The sequence below is a fragment of the Prinia subflava genome, chromosome 2, assembly GCF_021018805.1.
Source record: "Prinia subflava isolate CZ2003 ecotype Zambia chromosome 2, Cam_Psub_1.2, whole genome shotgun sequence".
In the NCBI taxonomy this organism is placed as follows: domain Eukaryota; kingdom Metazoa; phylum Chordata; class Aves; order Passeriformes; family Cisticolidae; genus Prinia; species Prinia subflava.
This window is the reverse complement of record NC_086248.1, coordinates 24,666,364-24,690,343: the sequence shown is the minus strand read 5'-3', so window position 1 is coordinate 24,690,343 and position 23,980 is coordinate 24,666,364. Positions and strand designations below refer to the sequence as shown.

At 36.7% G+C, this 23,980-nt stretch overlaps 1 protein-coding gene across 1 annotated transcript in view; it reads left to right on the top strand.

The window, feature by feature from the left end:
• The window catches only part of COL21A1 (collagen type XXI alpha 1 chain), a 98,045-nt gene extending 76,860 nt beyond the window's left edge, over positions 1–21,185 (top strand). Inside the window, exons 21-31 of the mRNA XM_063389396.1 lie at positions 1,985–2,038; positions 3,226–3,279; positions 3,747–3,818; positions 7,122–7,157; positions 7,835–7,879; positions 9,925–9,957; positions 12,723–12,869; positions 12,951–13,005; positions 13,296–13,496; positions 14,948–15,025; positions 15,754–21,185. Of these exons, the coding sequence (XP_063245466.1) occupies positions 1,985–2,038; positions 3,226–3,279; positions 3,747–3,818; positions 7,122–7,157; positions 7,835–7,879; positions 9,925–9,957; positions 12,723–12,869; positions 12,951–13,005; positions 13,296–13,496; positions 14,948–15,025; positions 15,754–15,941 (963 nt within the window). The 3' untranslated portion in view covers positions 15,942–21,185. The remainder of the gene's footprint in view (positions 1–1,984; positions 2,039–3,225; positions 3,280–3,746; positions 3,819–7,121; positions 7,158–7,834; positions 7,880–9,924; positions 9,958–12,722; positions 12,870–12,950; positions 13,006–13,295; positions 13,497–14,947; positions 15,026–15,753) is intronic.
• The last annotated feature ends 2,795 nt before the right edge of the window (positions 21,186–23,980 follow it).

Genomic DNA, 23,980 nt, shown 5'->3' with positions numbered 1-23,980 from the left:
AAGCCTTTTTTGTATAAAGAGGTTAATTTTCTTTTCCTGAACTTAGAGGACTTTCCAGCTACCTCCTAAAGATCTCTGGAAAAAATAGATTTCCTTGACAACCAGTTATTGTAGTTTTCCAGATGAAAATTCCAAATTTCGATGAAACACTGCCTGAACTGGAAGTTCAAATGTCCCTACTCTTAGTTAACACATGAACATTTGTTCTCTCACCTGTGCCTCCTAACAATTTTTATTGCCTGTTACTGGATTTTTTTTTCCATTTATTTCTGAGCAAAGTTGAACAAAATGCCAGAGGGAAGGCTATGTCATCAACTCCAATAAAGCCTCATGGAATTCCAAAGTGCTCATATTTATTTAACTCACCTATCATATTTTCTTCAAATTTTATTTGAATAAATAACATCTGGTTCATGATACACTTGAAAATAATTTATTCCTCTTTCCTGTCAATTCAGTCAATGTATTTTTTTTGTCACCTGATAAATTAAATAGGAGATTGATGCATGGAATATCTGAACATGTTATATGGCATTTGGGAATTTAAACCAGAAAAGATAGTGGGATTTTCCTTGTATTAGTCACATTGAATATGTTTGTTCCAGAAAACACAGATGGAAAGCTTGTGGATGGTCTATTAATAGCTTGGGAAAATTTTTCAGTAACAAGTTCTGCTTCAGTAATGACTATTCCTATTGCATGGCCAACATCAGCAATTTATTAATTTACCTGCCATATAATGTCAGCTCTGGAAAACAGGACAATAATGGTACATTTTGTGTCCCTGAATTGTTCTACATTTTTGTTCAGGACATTCTCTTCTCTTCTAATTTTATATAGTTGCCAGATTATGTTCACAAGCTTTTCCTCTATTGCATCTGAGGATTTCCATCTTGCAGTGTGCTGATTTCATTTAGTCTCTGCATAATTTTTTAAACAAAACAAGTTCAATATGGCCTAGTAATGAAAGTGCAAGAAGGGAAACCAGGAAAATTTGATTTTAGTTCTCATTTTCCTGCAGATGTATTCATTTTAGTTCTCCTTTTCCTGCAGATGTATTCTTGACCTGTAATTATACTAAATGTATTTTCTGATTTACCTTCTCTGGTGTGTGTTTGCAGGTCAATATGCATATATACACATAGCTGATTAATTTTTTTAAAAAATAAGCTATTCTGTACAAATAGGATTTCTGCATTGTATAAAATAAAATGAATGAGGGGCTTTTTTTGTGAGCATATGTCACTTCTGTAATCCAAAGACTGATGTGGGTTTCCTTAGAAATAATGTAAGTGAGGTGGTAGAGTGTCTATGGCCTAAAGAATAAGTGCTGTATTTATTGATGGAAAGTTTTGGTGATCAGTATTTTCTTACCATAAAGAAGTCAAGAAACATGAATTATTCTGTGGTTAATTTGTGTCAATCTTTGATTAATGGTAAAACAGAGCTGAAATACCAGAAAACTGAAGAAAACTCTGAAGATTTTACAGAAGATGCAAAGGTGTGGCCCCGAAAGCTAACTGCTCCTGATAAATCTCCATAAGTTTTGCACAAGGAGTCAAGATATGGCAACACACGGTCAGAAAGGAGAAAGAGAATTGTGAAATGCCACAAATACTTTTGCCAGTTTTGGAAACCCTAAACAGAAACCAAGAAACTTTTGTGTCACTTTCAGTTATAACTAAGGATGCATTACAGACTGGGTCTTCAGCTGCAGAATTTTTTTCTCTCTGGAGTATTCCATGACAGCACTGTTCTTTTCTCCTGTATTTTTTTTTTTGCTATGCACAGTAGCCCTTCATTAGACCATAGACATAGAAGGTCTAAAATATCCACTATACTGTATCAAAATTAGAGCCTGTATAGTAATAAGATAAAATTTACTGTTGATTTCAGTAAAGAAATAGAACAATGATGCTACTAATACAATACTCCTTATTCCTCTGTTTTAGTACAGAAATGTCTCTGTATTTTTCATAAATAGGGTTTGATGGGACCAGAAGGTTCACTTGGTCTGCCTGGAGCTCCTGGGCCTAAGGTAAGTGTTGGCGTCAATTTGCTTGTGACTTTGATAAACGACTGCTTTGTATGAAGATTTGATCTGGACAATGCCAGGAGTTTGCAGCTCATTTTTTGGTGTATTGGTGAGCAGCTGTGTGATTTTCCCTGTGCTGCCTTCTAGGATAGGTCCCTCTCAAGAGAGGTTAATGTAACTCAGTAAATGACGCCTGCCATCCCGCGAGGATTTAACAATCGCGGAAATGGACACGAAACTTTGTTTCAGCTTTACAGTCCTGGAAAATGTTCTGCAATGCTGGAACCAGATAATTCTCAGTATACATCTGAACTTTCCCATATTACGTTTATTTATGTTCTAATTGTGTTCAATAATGTAATGTGCTGTTTCTTCCACCCAAGGAGCCAAACTTACTTCAAATGTAACTTTATTGATTGCACCGCAGCCACAGCAAGAACTAATTTTACCAGTGCTCTCAAAAGCTAGCATTGAATTGTATGTCCTAGAGAATAGTTTAGTAATATAGAATCTATTTCCCAATATTTGTATTTACATTTAAATCCCTTTCCCCCATACCTTATTTTACAGCCAAAAGTGCATATGCATTTATTTATAATTGTATACTGACAGTAGCATTTACTTAAGTGTCAATGTTTTCTATAGTAAAGAAGATTGAATAACTATGACACAACTACAAATTAATTAGCTTTATTTTTGTCTGTGAAAAATGATTTTATTTTGTATACTTATTTGACTTAGAATATAAGCTATTTCTTAAAGAATCATTCTTAATAAGCTCATTCTTACGAAAGTCCATCATGAAGTCAATAATTCTTGGATTTAATGCAAATCCTCATGCTGAATATATGTCTAATTCCATAGGCTGCAATAAAAACCCGAACATAAATAAATATTTTGACTTAGACAATTAAATAACGTGATGGAAATCAGAGGTCAGTACACACAATCTTGATGTGACTCTGTGAGGCAAATGACACAGATGGAGATGGGTTGGTGCACAGAAGCTGGCAGATCATGTTTTGTCATCAGTATCTCTTTTTTCCTGACAGTTAATTATCTGTAATGGTCACTACCTGTGCCTGTTTTTAAAAGTCAGTTTCTCAACAGTGTCTGTTTATGTTTGCTAGTCATACCATGTGTGACAAAACATAATAATGTACCAGCCACACTCCTGCATTGTTATATAGGGTGATAAAGGCGAACCAGGAATACAGGGGAAACCAGGATCATCAGGAGCCAAGGTAAATATAATGCTGAGAAGTGTTCTCGATAAAGAAGCAATGAATTTACTTTTTCATGATTTACTTATTTTTCATTATTTCCCCTGGTTATTTGTAAGGCAGTTTGTTTCACAGTAAAACAGATAACATCATATTGCATCAGAATCCATTTGATGACATATTCTTATTAATTTTATACTAGATTTTAGGCTGTGAAAATCAGGTGATAAGTTCAAACCTGCAAACATAGTTGTTAATTAAGGTAGTGTTTTTTGTGTAATATTGAAACATCAGCTGTATTAAAAGACAGTAAAAATGGATACTGGATATGGCACCATTCCTTCAAAAATCCTTCAGACATTTCAATCATCTTCAGTTATAAAATTTCAAAATAGCATAGCCAAAGCGTATCATGTGGCCTTGAGAAACATTCAGTGTGTGTTTTTACACACAGCACATCACTGACACACAGCTATTGTATTACTCAGGGAGATCTAGGCGTACCAGGGGCTCCAGGTGAACCAGGCTACCCAGGCATTCCTGGTACCCAGGGATTAAAGGTAAGTATTTCTTTCCAGTTTTAAATTATTGCATCTTTTTTTGGAAGTGCTTTTCTTATAATAGATCATTATTTAACAAAATCCTTTCTCTAAATACATCATTATTAGATAACAGTTGGACACATTTAAAGCAATAATATGTCCATCCTGAAAATTTTCTTCTGAAGGATAAAGGCCTTGGTGTGAAGGCATTTGTGGTGAGTTGACCTTGGATGAATTCCAGGTGCCCACCAAGCTGTTCTATCACTCCCCTCTTAAGGAGGACAGGGAAAAATCAAGAAAATAAGATGAGAGAAACCTCATGGGTCAAGAGAAAGGCAGCTTAATAATGTAAAAGGAAAAGCCATGTGTGGAAGCAAAGTAAAACAAAATATTTATTCTCTGCTTCCTGTCAACATGTGTGTTCCACCAATTCCTGGGAAGCAGGACTTCAGTACACATAGAGGTTTGGAAGACAAATGTCACAATAATGAAAGATCATCTCCTCCCCCTTTCCTTTAGCTTTTATTGCTGAGCAGACATTTTATGGTGTGGAATATCTATTTCAGTTTAGGTCATCCATCCTGCTATGTCATAGAACCATAGAATGGTTATGTGGAAAGGGACCCTTAAGATCACCTGGTTCCAACCCCCATGTTGTGGGCAGGGACAGTTCCTGCCACTAGATGAGGTGGCTGAAAGCCCTGTCCAACCTGGCCTTGAACACTTAGAGGGAGGAGGTATCCACACCTTCTCTGAGCAACCTGTCCCTGTGCCTCACCATCCTCAAAATAAGGAATTTCTTCCTAATAAGCCTAGTTTGAATTTGAAGCCATTCCCTCTTGTCCTGTCATTACAGACCCTTGTGAAACACTCTCTAGCTCTCTTCTAAGCCTCTTTTAGGTACTGGAAGGTTGCTATAAGTTCTCTCCAGAGCTTTCTCTTCTCTGGGCCGAACAACCCCTGCTCTCTCAGTCTCTCTTCATGAGAGACATGCTCCAGCTGTCTAATCATCTTCATGGCCCTCTGCTGGACTTGATCCAGTAGATTCACATCCTTCTTACACTGGGGGCTCTGGAGCTGGACACTCAGGAGAGTGGAGTGGAGGGGGAGAATGCATCCCTTGCCCTGCTGGCCACACTGCTTTTGATGCAGCCCAGGATGCAGTTGCTTTTCTGGGCTGGAAGTGCACATTGCCTGGTCATTTTAAGTTTCTTATCTATCAACATGCACAAGCCCTTCTCTGCAGGGCTGCTCTCATCCCTTTCTTCACCTAGCCTGGATTTGTGTCTCCCGAGACCTTGCCTGGGCCTAGCTTACAGGAAAAGGGGGTTTGGGGAGACAGCCTTGATGTTGCAGGGAGCTCTGCTCAGCAATACCCAAAGCACTGGTGTGCTATCAACACCTTTCTAGCCACCACTGCAAAGCACAGCACTCTGAGGGCTGCTGTGGAGAAAATGAATTCCTCAGCCAGACCAAATACAGATTAGAGAAATAGAATTAAATCAGGCATTTCACTTTCATAAGAGGTTGAAGGGTAATGAGACAGTAAGATAGAAAGGTGATGTTAAAATTTTATGAAAACCCCATGTAGAAGTATTCCAACAGAGCTCATCTGCTCCAGATGGAACATGTTTCTTGTATTTCCAGTGTCACATATGCCAGCCTCATATACATGTCTTAAATATAATAGAGTACTTCACATGTCAGTAGACACATACATGGATATGCCTTACATTGACTAGAGCATGGAGTCAGTGTCATAGTTGTAGTTTAATTAGTTTCATTATCACTATATATTCAATTCAATATCTAGGGGTTGTGTAAGGCACATGAACTACAACAATAATATTTTATGAAAGATGCTTTCATTAAAATTTATGAAACTTGTCTAAATTTTAAACTGAAGAAGTCTTTGAACAGGTAGTTTGTTTTATATGAAGATGAAAGTTAGCTGGAGTTACAAGTCCAATGATAAACTGGAATTATTCAGGAAGAAAAGTGCAGTTTGGGCATCTGACAATAAAAGTGAAGCCTTTCAGCTATAGATGATTTAAAAAATTGAAACAACTGAGTATTTTATGTTCAAGTACAATACAACAGAATACTTCAGCTGTCATAAATGTTTTCATATGTTCTGGGATTTTCAATCAGGAAAATACTTGCAATTGCAAGAATCTCTTCTTCATTACTGTTTACCATTTAACAAAACATTCTTTCATTTTACACCCAAAAAACCCCCAAAAAACAAACGGCCAAAAAACCCAAACAAAATAACAACAACAAACCACCAAAACATCCCCCCCAAAAAAACCCAGAAAAAAACCCCACAAAAATAACCCCCAACAAACCATCCCCCAAAACCCCAAAACAAAACCCGAACCAAACAAACAAAGACAAAATAAACCCAAAAATCTCCATTCTAATTATTTTATTTATTGAATGCAGTTTTGCACACCCCCTACAGATCTGTCTTTTGTTTAATGAGTTGCTATGGTCATGGTTCAGCATTTTCATTTATGTCTATTTAAACATGAGATGTCAGAGCCATCTCCCATAATTTTTAGTTTCCTTTTCAGTTAATGAAGAGAGATAGGCACATTTTTGGAGTACATGTTTTATATCTCTGTTGTTAATTAGAATAAATAGTTTTCATGCACTGCCCTTTTCTCTCCAATGTCAATTAGATGATGTTCAGACAAGTTGATAAAACTACACACCTAACTTCTAAGCACTATTTACACCATCTGATTGCAAATGCCCCCACTATTATTTACTTTAAACATTTCAAGACAAAACAAGTGGGTGGAAATGGAGCTTAGTCCTTAAATATTTTGATTTAATTTAAATATAGAGGGGTTTGTGATGAAAAAATACTTTTTTTTCTTTGTTTTGTTTTGCATAGCTTCTGCATGTAGTGGTGCATTCAGCTAAAATTTAACCCATGAGAAACATTGCCTCCCTTCCTGCCTACATCCTCTCCACTCCCATGCACTGTGTAGATAAAATCCTGCTGGATTTGCACCTCATTATGTTGTATTTTTTAATTTTTTATTTGGTGTGTGAGTATCCACTGTCTTTTTTTTTTTTTTTTTTACGTGAGCATCTACTTTCTTTTTGATAATTGTTTTACTGACAAAGTCCTTTCTTAGTGTAGCTTTCTGGACTTTTTTTTGTGTACGTGGGGATAAAGTGATTTGTTTTCTTTCAGTATAAGAAAAAGCTAGATGTTTCTCTTGTAATTACTGTGTTAAATTAAAGCACAGATTACATGTTTTAGAGGTGACTCGTTTAAATGGAGACCTTTCTTCTAATATTTTGCAGGGGGAGAAAGGAAACCAAGGTGACACTGGTATCCAGGTATATAAACTTTTCTAATGAAATCATCTGGCATTGCTATTTATACAAATCTTAGGTGTTCATTCAGATAGGGTTTTTTAAGATTAAGCTCCACAGAAGGTTGAGTAGCAGCAGTAAATCTCCTTCGAGGAAATGTGCCCAGTATGGCCAGCATGAGTTTTGAGCTGGATTTCTGGGCTCCTCAGCAGGCTGTTGGCATTTGGTGCAGAGCTGTGTGCTCCTAGCAATGGTGCAGGCACAGGGCTGCAGGTTGTGCTGCTGCCCCAGAGGCCTGGGACATCACCCAGGACTGTCACAGGATGCGCTCTGTCCCTGCCTGCAGGGCACTGCAGGAGCACAGAAACACAGTCAAAGTGACTCTACCTGGCCTCTGCCTACCTGCTTTACTGTTACCTTGTGGGGTTTTCCTCCTTGTTATCTGAAATTATGGAAATATCCACAGGAAAAAGAAGAGTATCCTGTCATTACTTGGATCCTGGCTTGGTTCTTCTATGTTCAGGGTAGAAATTTTATTCTGCACAGTTTCTGCACTGATCTCTTTGAACAGTAACTTCAAATTTATTTGTCTTGGTTTAGAATGAGGTTTTAGTATTTAGCTCCTTGTGTTATTGTTTTGATAGTTTAATTACATGTACCAGATAAATCTATATTTTATAAAATGTGCTTCTTTTCTGAAGGGACTGAAAGGAGAAAAAGGAAGACAAGGAAATCCAGGTTTACAGGTACTGTCAAAATAGTGATCCTGTTTCAAGATAGCCATAGTGATCCTAGTTTGAGGTCACAATTCATATTTGTTTCTTAACACTTCTTCCATCAACACTTGTAGGTCTTTGCATCAGGTGAAATATATTTACATACATGGTAACATAGTTGTATAAATTACCTCTTAAACCCTCAGTATTTTTAAAATAGCAAATATAACACATACAGAGAAGATGGAGCAACACTTCTCTCAGCTGTGCATGCTTGAAGGATCAGAGGAAATGCACGAGTTGGAACACAGGACCTTGATATACAGGAAAAACATTTTGCTTTGAGGGTGGTCAAACACTGGAGCAGGCTGCTCATAGATATTGTGGCAAAACCTGTCTGGACAGCATGTTAAGTTGATCAAGCTGCATCTGTTCTGCAAAGGAAGTTGAATCCAAGGAGGTCACTTCCAACCCACATGTTCCTTGTTCTGTGATACTTTATCTTGAGAAACAGACCATAAGTGCATTTCTTTTATTATTACAGTAAAGCCTTAATTATAGAATATTTTTATAATACAGTTATAAGTAATATAAAATGCAGATAACAGCAAAAAGTGGCTTTTGTGTAAAGGTTATAAGTGTGATACTTGAGATGGTAAGAATTTGCATGTACCATGCTATACTTTCATACAGTTCATTACTTCCTAGACTATACTGGGAGTCATTATTGACATCTTCTGTGCTCATAAATTACAGATGTTTCCTGTTTCAGCTCTAAATCAGTGAGATCCAGTTGTTTCTCTTTAGCTCTAGGGCAGTGTATTCTGGTTGTGTCATAGTTGGCAATCTTGTTATTCCACAGAAAATAGCTGTTAGTATTTATAAATACTTGTTAACTGCACAATCTACGTCATGTCTAAACAGAGAAGTATTTTTTAGAGGTACATATCTAAAACTAGACTTGGAAGGAAGGCAGAGTTTCTTTTTTCAGAATTATGACATGGATACAGCTGCCTGTCTAGCCAGATGGACCCAATTCCCAGGGATTCTGGGCAGGAGATCTAGACTGCATGTTAGTTAACACTCTCAGAGATATGTAGGTTGAAAATAGTTCATTATTAAACTTGAGCAGATTTAAAAAGAAATACATAGTTTAAACTGAAAGTCTGGTCATTGACGTAACCAAATGTAATGTCCTAGACTAACACTTTACAATTTAAACTTTCTGTTTATTTATGTTGCAAATAATGGACAATTTTTTCATATCTTTATTATTTTAATTATAAGGGAAAACAAAGTGATAGTGAAGAAAAAAATTTTTTTTCAGATAGAATGATGCAACTGAATTGCTGTTGATTGCTTGCTTGCTTTTTTATTTTTTTTGAGAAAGCTGGAAAAATAACACAGACTGAGTCTAGAATTGTTTGCCATGCTTATCTGGTTTGGTCACCAACCAAAAGAATCAGTAATTTAGTAGACAACACAAGGTCTTTCCAAGAATTCTCATGATCCAAGACAATACAGATTTCCTTGTCCAAAAGAGTGAATCAGGAAAGTGAACTGCCATCTTGCCATGGGACCTAATGGTCAGTAACACCATTGAACCACTTGGCAGAAATGACACCAAAATAATTTGCTAGCATGCAAAATCTCCCTTACCACTGAGTCTGTATTTCAAAGGCTCTGAAATTTATTTCTGCCTAGTGAGACAGTATTAAACAGTTTGAATTAGGAGTTTATTTCTGCTAGGATACATTCACTTTTGTAAAGCAAAAAAGGTTTTGTCTCTTAAGTCTATATTATGTTTCTATGTTTCTAATGTGTGTGATATATTCCCAACTTATCCTCTTGGTACATGATATAAAAGGTAATACTGAAGAGTTCATTCACCCTGATATAAATTTTTCACCATTATATGCAGTTTTGTGTTTTGTAGTACAGCAATCAGAGAATCTTTAAATATTAATATTTGTGATTGATTACTGAAAATGAAGGACAAAACCCATTAATTTTTGATTCCAAGTAATTTGGCTCAGCCTGCATTTTAAATTTCTTTTTCATCTTATTTTTTAAAGGGAGTAGAAGGATTGAGTGGAGAACGAGGAGAGGTACGTATTTTTGCAACGACAAATATAGTATTACAAAATTATTCCATTTGTTTCTGCAAATTATGTGATCTGTAAAATCTGTGTTTAGTCTTCTGTATTTATGTGTCTATAAGCAACAGAGGAGAAATTGAAAATATTAGAAAAAGAAGTATTAGTTATAAAGAGATAGAATGAGGTATTCATTTCATTAAAAAATTATTAAAGCTAAGCATATACTTTAAGAGAATTAAAAAGCCAAGAAACCAACCAACAAAAAAAGAGAAAGGATTGGTTGAATAAATAACTAAAGAAAAAGAATCATTGTGTTGCATGTTGTTTAAAAATAGGTATTTAAAGTATTAATTTTGTTGGTTGTTATTTATTTACTTCAGTATTTTGTAAAATCAGAGTATACACTGTCCCATTAATCTAATTCTCCTTCAAATTTATTTAGATATTTTTTGTTCAACCTTTTTCCTTAAAGCATTGCTGCATAACAATAGCTGGATATATTAATTGGAAGTTCTGATAATGAAATTATTTTATCCATTTTAACATATAAGTTGTTTCATATGCTTCTGTGGTTCTAGGAAATACTTCAGTTGCGGTTTGGCTTATAGGTATTTTGCTGAATTATTGCAAAAACTGGTAAAAGATTCCTTGTATGCTATTGAATTAGTCTCCTTAAGTATTGTAAATCACGGCAATAAAATATTTCTACTGGAAATCCATTTAAATAATTTCTTACTACGTATTAAGCTATAATGATGTCATTGTATTTACTTATCAAACCTATAAAATTAGTTTATTTTCTATTTCTATGAAATATGGGTTTTGTTAGACTCTGATTTCTAAAAAGATTTTGCAGCCTGTAAGTCTCAGCACTTACTGAGCTGTTTTCTTTTCTTTGCTTTTCTTTGCCAATAGCAAGGGTCAGCAAACAAGGCCTCACATGGATGTGGTTGAACATTAAAAGACCAAGATATATTGTGGAAAATTTTCCCCCTACAGTTGTTTCTTGGCAAGTTCTTCAGGCAGTTCTGCTGATGCTTCCAACATTTTCTCCTGGTGTTTTTATGTTGGCTTCTTGCCTCTAATGTTGTTCTACAGTAGATGCTATTTCCCCAGTATTCTCTGGTTCTTTATGCCTTCTAGCCCATTTAACATTTAGTTCAGACAACTCAGCTTTCAAGCCTTTTATGTAAACATACTCCATAAGGGTAAAAAGAATTAAAATTAAAAACCAAAACAAAACCCCTCCTTATCTATAAACCCAACATGATTTCAGATCTTGGCACATACAGTTTCTAGAATAGCCACAGGTAGCTACATAAGCACCATGTGTTTATCTCTGAGCCTTGCTGACAGTTTAAATTAAAAAAAACGCTTCTGCAATTATGTACTGGAAATGAGCAAGTACAAATCTACATGAGGTAACTAAGAGGATCCCTTCTCTGTGACTACAACATTCAAGATGAAAATATCAAGAAAATAAATTGCAACTGCAGCTTCGGAAGAAGTTGTATCTCAATTAATGTAAGACTTCTGAAGGTTTGGACTGCTGCTCAGGTCATGCCCCTGAACTGGCCACTCTTCCAGCAGTACTCTTAGGCACTTGACTGACATCTGTCACATTTTGTCTCATTTCTCTGTTTCTTTAAGAGCATGAACTACCTGTCTGATTTTACAGCCTGCCTCATAAAACTGATTAATCTGACAATGAATTTAAAGATTATTACTCTGTAGTAATTAATGTATAGAATTCTGAGCATTGTTACTAATATAGACCAAGCCAGGAAGCTTTGAATTTTTCTGGTATGAAGAATCTTGATAATTAGATAGGAGATGTTACAAAGTAATATAAATACCATAATTTAAAATTTGGTGTAAGTATTGAAACCGTATGAATGAGTATTTCCTAAATTTCTATTATTTGCTTCAGTGAGTTTGTCATGTATATTAGTCCTGTTCTCACAACTCCATCTAAAATAGTTGGAAGTGGAGAAAGAAAATTTTTCAGCAACTAATAATGTTGTGCAGAAGTTGTGCAAACAAGGGAGGAAAAAACTCATAATGGAGCAAATGGAGTATGCTGACTTTAATCTTGGGCACATAGTGATGTTTTGTTGGCTCCAGAACAGGGAAAGAGTTCCTCATGAGCTATTGCAGTAGGTAATTCCATGCATAGAACCATTGCTTTAGTGAAGTTATATCTAAATATTTTTCAGCATTTTTTTACCTTTTCCAGTGAAGCAAACAGACTACAGTTACTATCAATCAGATGGGAAAAAAAAGAAACAAAAAAATCCCTAACTGAAATAAAGTTATTTTTTTCTTTGTGTTATACACTGCAGATATAAGGTAAAAGATTTGATTATTATTGTAAGTTTTCAGGCACTTCAGTGGTGCCAAAATTTTCACATCCAGTTTTTCTGGTCTTCTAAGGATTTTAACATACTATAAAAAATTTTTTGATTCTGAGGAAAAGTGAATAAAACCTTTCCTTCCATGTGTTAATAATGAAAATTAAAATAGGTCTTGAAAGTTAAGAGAAGGTAATTTATTTCTAGTTCTCTTTGGAAATTTTTTCTGAAACAGCTAAGGAATCTGAAAACTTCAATACATTTTAGCAAAATAGATCTCGTCAATATCAAGTAAATTTTCACTGGCATGAATTTTATTAAGAACTTCAATAAAGGTTTCTCAGAATATGTTTGTTTGGTGCTACCTACCTTCCAAATGATCTGTGAACATATAAGTGGCTTTTCATTGATTTTTCATTCCAGAAAGGTGAGAAAGGAGATCCAGGCATTCAAGGCATCGGTGGACAAAAAGGAGAATCTGGTGCCCAGGGTGTGATTGGACCTCCTGGTCTCAGAGGTCAGCCAGGAGACAGAGGACCCCCAGGACCACCTGGATCAGATGGAAAACCTGTATGTATAGGACTTCAAACTTTTCATTGTGTACCTTAAAAACCAGAAAGAATTGCATGCTCTGTTCTTTGTTCAATACAGGCACGAGAATTTTCAGAAGAGTTTATTCGACAGGTGTGTTCAGACGTACTGAGAAGTAAGTTTGAAAACTTCTTTACTATTGCTTCCTTGTTTGAAGTGCTAAAGAAATTTCCTGATAATTCTAGAAATGCTTTTTTGAACGCATGTTCCATATTGCAAATTTATTCCGTGTTTTCCTACGCATGTGGAACTATATTTCCACATCACAGGTTCCATACTTTACCTTCTTGTTTCCTAATGGTATTATATTATCTTAAGAGAGGGAACTGATTTTGTGTTAGTGGTTGAGGGCAATATGTCTATTGTTACAACTCTTTAAGCAATTTTTTGTTTGAATTCTCCCAGCCCAGTTGCCTGCCATCCTCCAGAGTGGAAGACTCCAAAACTGTAACCATTGTCAGTCCCAAAGTGCTCCCCCAGGACTTCCAGGACCACCAGGTCCCAGAGGCCCCGAAGGCCCACGAGGGTTTCCTGGTTTACCAGGGAGTGATGGCATTCCGGGGCTGATGGGCATGCCAGGCCGCCCTGGGGCTCGTGGGACAAGAGGTACAGTGTGCATGTGTCAGGGTGCTGAAGGCCTTCATGCCTTGCTTTTCTGCTTCAAGTTGTGAATGGGATTAATGCAGGGTGGAGTGAGAGAATAACTGGGCTTGTTTGGCTGAATGGAATTGTGGACACGGAGCAGTGTGGATGTTTCACCACCTTCAGGAAACAAGTGACAGGAGAGAGAATACAGGAACACAGCCAGATAGTTACTGTTCAGTTCTACTATGGTCAAATTCTGTTCTGATCTTTTTAGAGAGGTCTTAGTCTCATGTAAATGTTTCTACCTGCATTTAGATTATTTTTTACATCAAATATGCCTAGACATAGGTTTAGAAGTATTTCCATGTTTTCTGATTTCTTTTCTTCCAAACTTGTTTGTTTCTCCTGTTTTAAGGAAGAGTATTTAGTCATTGACTACTGAATATCTGTGCTGATGTTTGACATCCAACAACTTTTATACTCCCTTTGATTTCCTGACTTTTTGTCCTTTTGTTCTCTTTATCTGAAAATTATTTTTGCTCCTTTCTTTATGATTTTCATAAACATTCTGGATTCTTTTAGGCAGGCTAAGGTTTATGCTTTCAGGTAACTCAGCTGTCAAAGCATTCCAGTTGATTTCTGTGATGTATTTGCAGACTTTATGTTAAGTACTCATATATAGTCTGGAACTAAAGCAAGAGACTGGGTGGAGTTCATCATCTGGTAACTGGTAGCATCAAAATAATCAGTAAAGCTGTATGAAATAACAGCTAGCTAGTAATGTGCCAGTGGTGAGCAGAAAAGTGGTTGATAAATATTTACTTTCTTTGTGACTTAGTACCTGTGACCTAGCACACCAAATTCATTTTCTGTGTAATCATGGTTGCCTGTAGTACTTTTATAATTTCATCTCCAACAGGAAAATTTGCAGTTTTTCTCTGGAGCTGACACTAGCAGTTTTGGTTATTCCGTAGAAGTTGGAAAAATAGATAGTGTATCTATGAAGAAACTGAATTTACTAGGTTGTACTAGTGTAAGAGAGCTAATATATTTTGACCCTCACAGTATTTCTTTGGTGGAAATTTAATTCTGCTGTGTGTGCTGTTTTTTTCTATATTCTGTATTCCACAGGGATTATGATGAAAAATTTACACTTCCTTTATACAACATATTAAAAATTTTGCTGATAGGAAGGCAATGACAGCAAATTTCTTAATTACCTATCATCTATTCCATCAGCTGAGAGTTGCTGTCTGCTTAACTGTTGCTACATCAACTCTAAGTTCAGTAAAAATTAGCATAATTTAGAGCCCAGTCACACTGTGTGGGTTACAAGAAAAGGCTTGTTTTGCATCCCATTATTTGCTTTTGAAATGTTACATATTTAATTCAATAAATATTACCAAACTCTGATTTCTGACTTCATTGGATGAGAATGATGCAAGGATATGCATGTGTTTGCTAATTCACAGGACTGCCAGGGAAGAATGGTGCAAAAGGCAGTCAAGGAATTGGCGTTCCTGGGATCCAAGGCCCCCCAGGGCCTCCAGGTGAGGGATGGTTCAGGTGTGCAGATTCGGTGCATGCTAATAATTTTTTTAAAGTGTGGTTTAGAAAAAATGATGTAACTTAGAAAAACTTACCTGATTTGTACACACCTTACTTACCAAATATATTTTAGAGCAATACTTTACTCTACTTGCATACCTTATAAATTGCCATACAATACATTATTTAATATAAGACAGGTCCTGTAGAGCTTGGTATCTGAGACTGCTGTTTCTTGATGGATCCTGAAGTCAACTGTTTCTGAAAACTGAGCCCTGATATGATCATGTGACTTGTAAGCATTGCTTAATGAGGGAAAATATTCTTTATAACATTAGTGTATGCATACAAAATGTAAAGTTGATCCTGTGGAAGATATATTAGGGCCCCATCCAAAGCCAGAGAAACAAATAGAAATAGGGGGACTGGTTCTTGCCATGGTGGTTCCAGATGATATGAAAAAGTAGAATGGTGTATTAAAGCAGATTTTCATATTTTCCTTTAAAAGCTATCTTTATTTAAAGTGTTTTGCACATGCTTTTAAAAAATCTTTATAAGATATCATGTTGTTTATATAAATATATAAGCAGTTCATGACAAGAAGTGCCTTTGCAGGAAATGAAATTTTATTTACCTGCATACTTCACCAAAGAGCGTTGTGGGTCCATACTTGCTCATTTTCATTATAATAGTACTGCATTTATTTATTTATTGCATGTGTGTTATTAAGGTCCTGAGGGTCCACCAGGCATGAGTAAGGAAGGACGTCCTGGAGAGCGTGGGCAGCCTGGTAAAGACGGAGATCGTGGCACTCCAGGAATGCCAGGACCAGTTGGACCCCCCGGAATTTGTGACCCATCACTGTGTTTTAGTGTCATTGTGGGGAGAGATCCATTTAGAAAAGGACCAAATTATTAATTTGTGATATGAAAATTTAGAGGAATAGTTATGGTGCTTATCTTTCGTGGTTGTTCAAATCTCAGGAAGGTGACCAGCAGTAATCCCACAAGAAGGGCAAAAGTACCTCTGACATTAAATGCATTAAAATAATGGTCTCAAAGGTTATACATTGCTTTAGACAAAAAATTTCAAAACTCCAGTCACTTTTTTTTTATACCTTGCACTGGTTGAATCTCAAGTGTTTTTAAAGAGATTATCAGTTTTAATAGAAATAAAACTAACTATAATATTTGGTATTTAGTATTTAAGTGTCCTATCATTCTCCTTTTACCTCTTTTTACCAGAGAAAGTCCTTTGCAAAATTGCTGGAAACACCACTGGGAGCAGGATTAGGTCTTAAATGGCATTGGTCAGGTATAAATAACTGTGAAATTTTTCACATGCAGCCAACATAGACAGTATTTGATTTTGAAAGAATATGGCTGGCTTTGACTTCATATGTGTGCAAATTTCATTGCCTTACGTACATTTCATATGTCATTGCTCCAGATGTGAGTGAAAGCATGTTATCAGATTTTTATGAATTAAGACAGATACTTTGACTCATCATAGAAGAAATGTCACCTATTTTCCCATGAAGCTCTGCTTAAAACTGAGGTGAAATGCAAGCATAGAACTACCAGTTCAAGGGCCAAGGTTTTATTGAAGATGGTACTGTCAATTACTGAATGTCACAAGTTTCTATGCGGGTGATTCAACTCATATGAAAATAGCATTAAAAATAAAAAAGAGCAAAAAACTGATTTTAGCTATGATTTGATAAAATTAAAAGATTTAAAAATGTTTGCACAACCCCAATGTAGCAGTTCTGTGTAATGAAGTATCAAGTTGTATACTCTTTGCTGTTTCTGCTCAAGGACTGCTTGCCAAATTGAAGAAGCAGGTTTACAAGGAGAAAGGCCTAACTGGTGTCTGACCAGGTGCAATGTTTGTTATGCTGTTTTCCTTTTGCATTTTAAGCCAGCTGTGTGTAATTTTCATTGTATGCTTTGCTAATGAAGTGTACTGCTTGCTTTTGCATAAAGAGCAAAAGCCCAGTTCCCATGAGAATTTAAAATCCATTTCTTAAATTAAGGCAGAGTCCAGTATTAAGTTAACCTATGCTTCATAAGTCACTTTTTCTAATGTGTTGTTTTTCTGTTGTCCTACTATCAGAGATTGTTAATATGCTTGACATTCAAGGTAAAATAAAAGACATACTTTCCAATAAAATATATGGTTGAGTGAATTATGAGTCTGAGAGGAGACAAAACCAAGACCAACCAAACAAGGGCAAGTCAGAAGGACCTCTGACTGCAGTGAATGCAAACAGAAGACCAGAATTCCTTACTTGTAGAAAAATCCTCTTGATTTTCAGCCAGTCTGATTGGTAGCGTTGTTTATGATTTAATTTGATCAAATTAACACCTTGAATTTTAAAAGTAGTGGTGGTTTTCTCACCCCATTAGTCCTGCTGGAGGGTTGTTTCTGAATAACTAAGGATCTGTGACTAATTTCCAGGTTGCATCTATTAATTGGCCCTTTCTTGTAGTTTTTTATATGCCTGGCCAATTTCTATTTGAGCTCAGCTTTGGTTTTCTGTCTGCATTTCTGTGCATTGTAGCAGTGCCCATGTAGTTCTTGACATGTGTTTATCTGCATTTCCAACTGTGGGACACTTCTCTTTTAACAGACTTGGAAGCTCACAGTTATGCCAAGCTGGTCTCTTGCTCTGTCTACTTCTCTATCTTTAAAGGAGATGAACTGTTGTGCTTCCAGGAAGAAAATTTTAGAAGAACTTCTGGCATGTGATAGCTCCTATATCCTTCATGGAAGCTTCCCATGAAATCCTTCCCAATTTATCTTTGAGAGAGCTGAAATTGATCGACATATACTTGAGGTGATCTTCTGCTTGTCATCTTGTCAGGCAGCTAAGGAGCATTTGTCTTAATGTTTTTTTGCAGGTTTTTTTTGGTCTGTGCAAATAAAAGAGGTAGTTACTCATTCTCTGCTCTTTCTGGTATCTAAAGTAGCTCAGTTTGGCCTAGCATGAGTGTTTCTGTATAGTGCTGCTCAAAGAGTACAAGCTATGCTAGTTACGTCAGACAAAATCTCATGTTGGACCCATTGCATTTTGTGTAATAATATGATAAGAAAGACTGAGTAAACTAAATAATTAAGAGGCTTCACTGAATGTAAACCCAAATTCTAAGCCTTGATCTGCAAAAGGATGTTTGATGCTGAATCTGATTCCCTACACTGCTGAGCTGTTTGGATGCTTTGACCAATAGTGCTGCTGTATCTTCAGTATTTTGCTTTGAATTTGAGTCTGTGGAACTGTCACATTTCTGCAAAAAGGATTTGGTTTTGCCAAACTGAATTTTCCAGAAGACATGCTAGCCATCCAGTCTGTGCAGATGCCTTTTAGAAAGTTATTAGTAACAATGTAGCTTAAATAAATGGAGACACTTTGAAAATGTACTTTTACATTATTAAATTCCCAGGAGCTCTATAGGAAGCATCTTGCATCCCAGTGAAAGGCCTAGGTTAAAGCCTAGAAACTTGTGATTTCAATTATTGCTCCTTAAAAGATTTTGTCAAGTCAGAATTTAGGAGACTTCACAATCATTTCATTTCCTGACTTCATTTGATATAGTGGGATTATACAGCAATGTAGGTGTGTCCAAGATTGTATCTTGATTGGATCTTTTAACTGAGAATATGAACATATTTCCAGATCTTCATCTGGTTCTACAGTAAGAGGTTAAAAATGGTATAAACTCAAGTATTATCAGATTAATGATCCACAGAAGAGAGACTTTTATTTAGTATTGATGCAAACTATATGAGGTTCTTGCAGATGTTGATTTTCAATCAGAAGCTGTGAATTAAAAAGATCACAATGCAAGATGTCACCATCTCACTTCCCAATATTCTCTGGAAGTAGTTACTAGAAACTCTGTTAGCTGACGTTTGCTTGCTTACTCTCCTGATATTAGTCATTAAAAACTGGATCTTGGGCTAGTTTTTAAGCAGAGGGCAAGATAAAAAAAAAGGATTTCTGGATTTTTTTAAAATACATTTTGCTGTCTAACCTTGAGTTAAGAAGTATCCTCTCTGGCTGGTCTAGTGCCTGTTGATGACAGCAGAGGAACTGTAATTCATTACACTAAATTTTTAATATGGCTTGATCTCGTAATATCTCTGTGTGCATAAAATAGATTTAATATTTACCACTTTACTGTGCTCATTGATTTCTGTTTTCTCTCAGATACTTAAGCATGTACTTGGACACAAAGATGCAGAATGGAAAAGAATTACTGTGGGAACTGGATTTGGACGTTTTTTTTCTTTAATCTCACTTTAATGAAAGCCTAGTGCTGTATAGATGGAGCTCAGCAATTTTCACCTTTGAGAATCATGATAGAAAAGCTTGGAGTAAATACATATGGAGTGATGTGTCTATATACGATTTACTAAAAGACCAGATGTCACAGATGGTTTCCACTTGTGCAGATTTATTTGGTAAATACATAAATGTATATATATATCTTGTGTGTGTGTATGTGTGTGTATGTATCATTCTCAGTTCTTCATTTAAGTGAAAGATATCATAATCCTACAAATAAAAATAAAAATAAAAAAACCATAAAATCATAAAGTGGCTTGGGTTGGAAGCCATGGGCAGGGACATATCCTTCCACTAGACCATCCATCCTGTCCTTGAACACTGTCAGGGATGGGGCATCCACAACTTCTCTGGGCAACCTGTTGCAGTGCTTCACCATCCTGACAGTATATCTTCCCCACAATACCAATTCTCTTAATCTTTCTTCATAAACGTGGGGCTCCATCCCTCTTATCATCTTGTTGTCCCTCCTCAGGACTCACTCCAGCACGTCCTTTTCTTCCTGTGCTGGGGTCACTGCAGGTGGGGTCTCACCAAGTGGAGCAGAGGCCCAGAGTCCCTTCCCTCACCCTGCTGGCCATGCTGCTTTTGGTGCAGTGCAGGATACATTTGGCTTTCTGGGCTGCAAGTTGACATTGCCAGCCCAGCCTCTCATCTACCAGCACCTCCAGGTCCTTCCCATCAGGGCTGTTCTGGATCTGCTCATCCCCCAGCCTGGATTGATACTGAGGGTTGCCCTGACTCCAGTGCTGCACGTTGCACTTGGTCTTGTAAAACCTCACAAGATTGCCGTGAGCCCACTTCTTGAGCTTGTCCATGGCCCTGTGGATGGTATCCTGTCTTTCTGGACTGTGCAGTCTAGTCTGGAAATCTAGTCTTGTAAGAACTGAACTATTGCAGTCCTTCTACTGCTTCAGAGCCAAGGTGTCATTGTCAGGTTCAGGAGTAGCCAGCATATGTCAAGGTTGGTGGCCTTTCAGAGGAGGAGCTGAGAACTGCTAGCTATGCATCTTTCAGAACTAGACAACCTCATTTCTGTGAAAACTCAAGGTGAATTAAAATGAAATTTCAGTGCATCTGACTGTCCTAGAAATGAACATTGCCAAGATCTGTCACTATGGCTCACATGGATTGAATCAAACCTCTGTGAAAAGATATGTAAGTTTTTCTTGTAGGGGGAACACATAGATGATAAATCAAAATATCTGATAATCCATAGTCACCAGAGACCATAACCCTTTTAAGAGCTATTGCCTTCTGGGGTGCTACTGAAATGTTTAAAAGTTGAACTAATATATATATATATTAAAAAAAAAAAAAAAAAAAAAAAAAAAAAAAAAAAAAAAGGTGGGTTTTTTTTTCTGTTGATAAGCAGGATCTTCTCATAGAGGACATCATCTATGTATCTTGGAGAATTTAAGTACATTTTTGCAATGGGGAAATCATTACTATATGATTCCTGATTTTTTCTTTACAAGCATCTTCCCTCTCCCAGTATTTGCATACAAGTGTTTTTTTTTGTATCAAAAAATATTCTGATGACATTCCAGTATATTGTATTATTCTGTGTTATGGTTTTCTTTCTCGGCACAAAATGCAAGCACTAGCTGTTTTTCCAGAAGTCATCACTGGCCACTCAGCTAGCTCACCTAAGGTATATTGGCAGGTTAAAGCTCCTTAGTTGTCTGCCATAGGCTTAAAGAACTAAAGTGCTCTGTTTTGATTTTCTGACAACTTTCCCCAATTTTATGCTTATAAAAGTATATAGTATCCGTCCACTTAAGGAAAAGGTAGGTGAGAATTCATCGGAAGATTTAGCCATTGGACTGTTACAATCGTCATATGCCCGTAATGCTTCCAAAATATCTTTCTCATGTTGGAAGCTCGTAACTCCTAGGAGTGTTTAATTTGTTGTCTTCTGATTTTTCTTTTTTAAAATATAAAAAGAAATCATGGTATCTCTGAGACACATTGAAAGCACATGTTGAATATAATGCAAAAAAAAGCAATAATACAGAGAAACTGTGTTTCAAATAAAGAACATTATTGAACTGTGGAAAAATATAATGCTACCTGACAGACGGAGAAAAAAAAGCTCTCTTCTAATTGGGACATGATTCTTCAAGGTATGCGAGGCTCTTACTGATGTGGGAATGGATGTCTGCCTTTAATGTAGCCAAGATGGATCCTGAAGCAAAGAAATGGCTTAAGCAGTACAGGAGTCTGGGTAGCAAATAAAGGGGAAAGAAAAGGTCATCCACTTTATTCCTTCACTCTAATGTAATATGTATTGAATGAATTATGCTTCTCTTCAGCCTTCTCAAAAAATTATGTGAAAGTACACTGTGGGTATAACAAGCCTCTTGATAGGAGGTGACAGAGCTCCCAAAAGTGAAAGCTCGTGATGGATGTGTCTGTGATGAGCACCAGCAATCTCTGACTGCTGGAACCAAAAGTCTGGATGAGAATTCAAGGGCTCATAATAACAGTTTTGCCCTGATACTATCTAACTCCTGCTCTGGAAATTGGCAAGCAAATGCTTGCACTTAACAGTGTTTGTGTTATGAAACTTTTAAGATTTTTTATATACACATTAGTTCTTTTACAATGCTCATTAGGAAAAAACAAAACAAAAAACCTAGAACTGAGGAAAAAGAATGTGACTTCATATGTTGTGGTCACATAAATCTTGTACTGAATATCCAAAGCCATCTGTGCTCAAGGACTGGGTTACTTTGCCTTCCTGAGGAAGGGGCTGAACTGGCATTAATAAAATCCCATGTACTTAATTTTTTTTTCTTGCACCATGGTGTCTGTTGCACTCAGGAACCCAGCAGCCAGCAGCTTTCTCCAGGGCAGGTCATTATTACTCAGGCTAACAGAAGCACAGTGTTCAGAAGTCATTTACTGTTCAGTATTCACTGTAACCAGATCACTGCTAAATCATGAATCAAATTTTTGTACACTCTAGTGCTTGTTGGAGGTGCCTGCCAGCAGGTGTATGTACCACTGAGCTCATACAAAAGCAGGTACCTAGAAAACACCTACTGGCAAAAGCAAACATGTATTGGAAGTTACTATCAATGTTCCTTTGACATATAGATGTAATTGATAATAAATAAGAAAACTTACTTTTTTGGTAGATAAACTCAGGCAGTGTCTGTCATGAGAAAGCAAATTTTATATAGCTCAAAACAGAACTAGATTAATATCATTTTTTCTCACAATGACATCACTGCCTAAAGGATATCTCTGTATTACATTAACACTGGCGAAATCTTTAGAAACACTGGAGTAATATTTTGATGGTAACTCATCAGTGAATCTTCTTTTTATTTTACCTCCATCTGCAATGGACTTTTTTTCTTTAATCTCACTTTAATGTTCTTTTTTTTTTTTTTTTCCCTTTTTGACTACATTTCTGCTTTTGCAAATGTAATGGCACAGTCTCTGTGTGTTTTTATCCACATCTTCCTTGTACTTCAGTCTCTTCTGCTGTGTTTGCAATGCTCCTGTATATAAGAGGTGCAAAAGCCAGGTATTTCCTTAGATCCTGAGGAATAAGGTGAGTTACTGGCAGACACCCAGCCTGTTGAGAGCTGTGTGCATATTCCATTGCTACCATGGGATTGTTCTCTCTGGATGCAAAGCTGTGTGAGAGAGAAAAGACTGCCTGGAGGAGGGGCAACTGCTGAACAGATCTGTGAGCTGGACTCATGGAACCAATGGTGTAAGAAATCTTGGTGTGGTGGGAGGGAGCGCTGAGATATTGACAGGGGAAACCTTCTGCCTTGTGTCAATCACCAGAGCTGGAAGGACATGGTAGTAAAAATAGTCTCTCTCAGGTCTAAACTTCTTGACTGTTTGAACTTGATTTCCTGTGTTGTCCAATCAGCAAATACAGCTCAAGCCCTTTACCATGTATTCCATTCTTTACTGCTTAAAATTTGAGTCTGAATGTTTCTTTTATTAAACAAGTTAGAGTTGGCTAGAGATATACTTAGGTGCTATTGAATGGATTGCAATTTAATTTTGCAATATAAGTTATATTGTGCAGTATAATAGAGTCTAATATTGATGCCTTAAGTTTTAGCTTTCATATTTTCCAGATTCTGTACTGTGTTGGTGTATAACTCTGAACTTCATATAAAGTGTTAGCAAGTTCTCTTCGCAGTTAGTTAGACAAAACAATCCTCCAGCCTGAGAACCAAGGACACCGTTTCAGCTTCAGGCCCAAAAAATACAAACAACAGGGAGCTGAGGAGAGCAAACTGGGAGGATGGAACTTCATAACCTGAAGCTTTAATTGGACAATCAACCTCAATATGTAAATGGACCAAAACCTACAAAAGTGTGAAAACGTTTGACCCATTGTCCATTTTGGGTGTTGCCTTGGCCAGACTCGTACTTCCCAAGGTGTATCCTCTGAAGGCCTTTTTAATAAATACCTACTTTATTCCTTTAACACTGTCTACCCTTTGTTCTAGGTAGCCTCTCAAGGCATCAATATAATCCCAATGTAAATGTGTGATCGAAGTGGTGAGGCACAGGGACACGTTGCCTGGAAACCTTTGGATGCCTCATCCCTGGAAGCGTTCAAGGCCAGGTT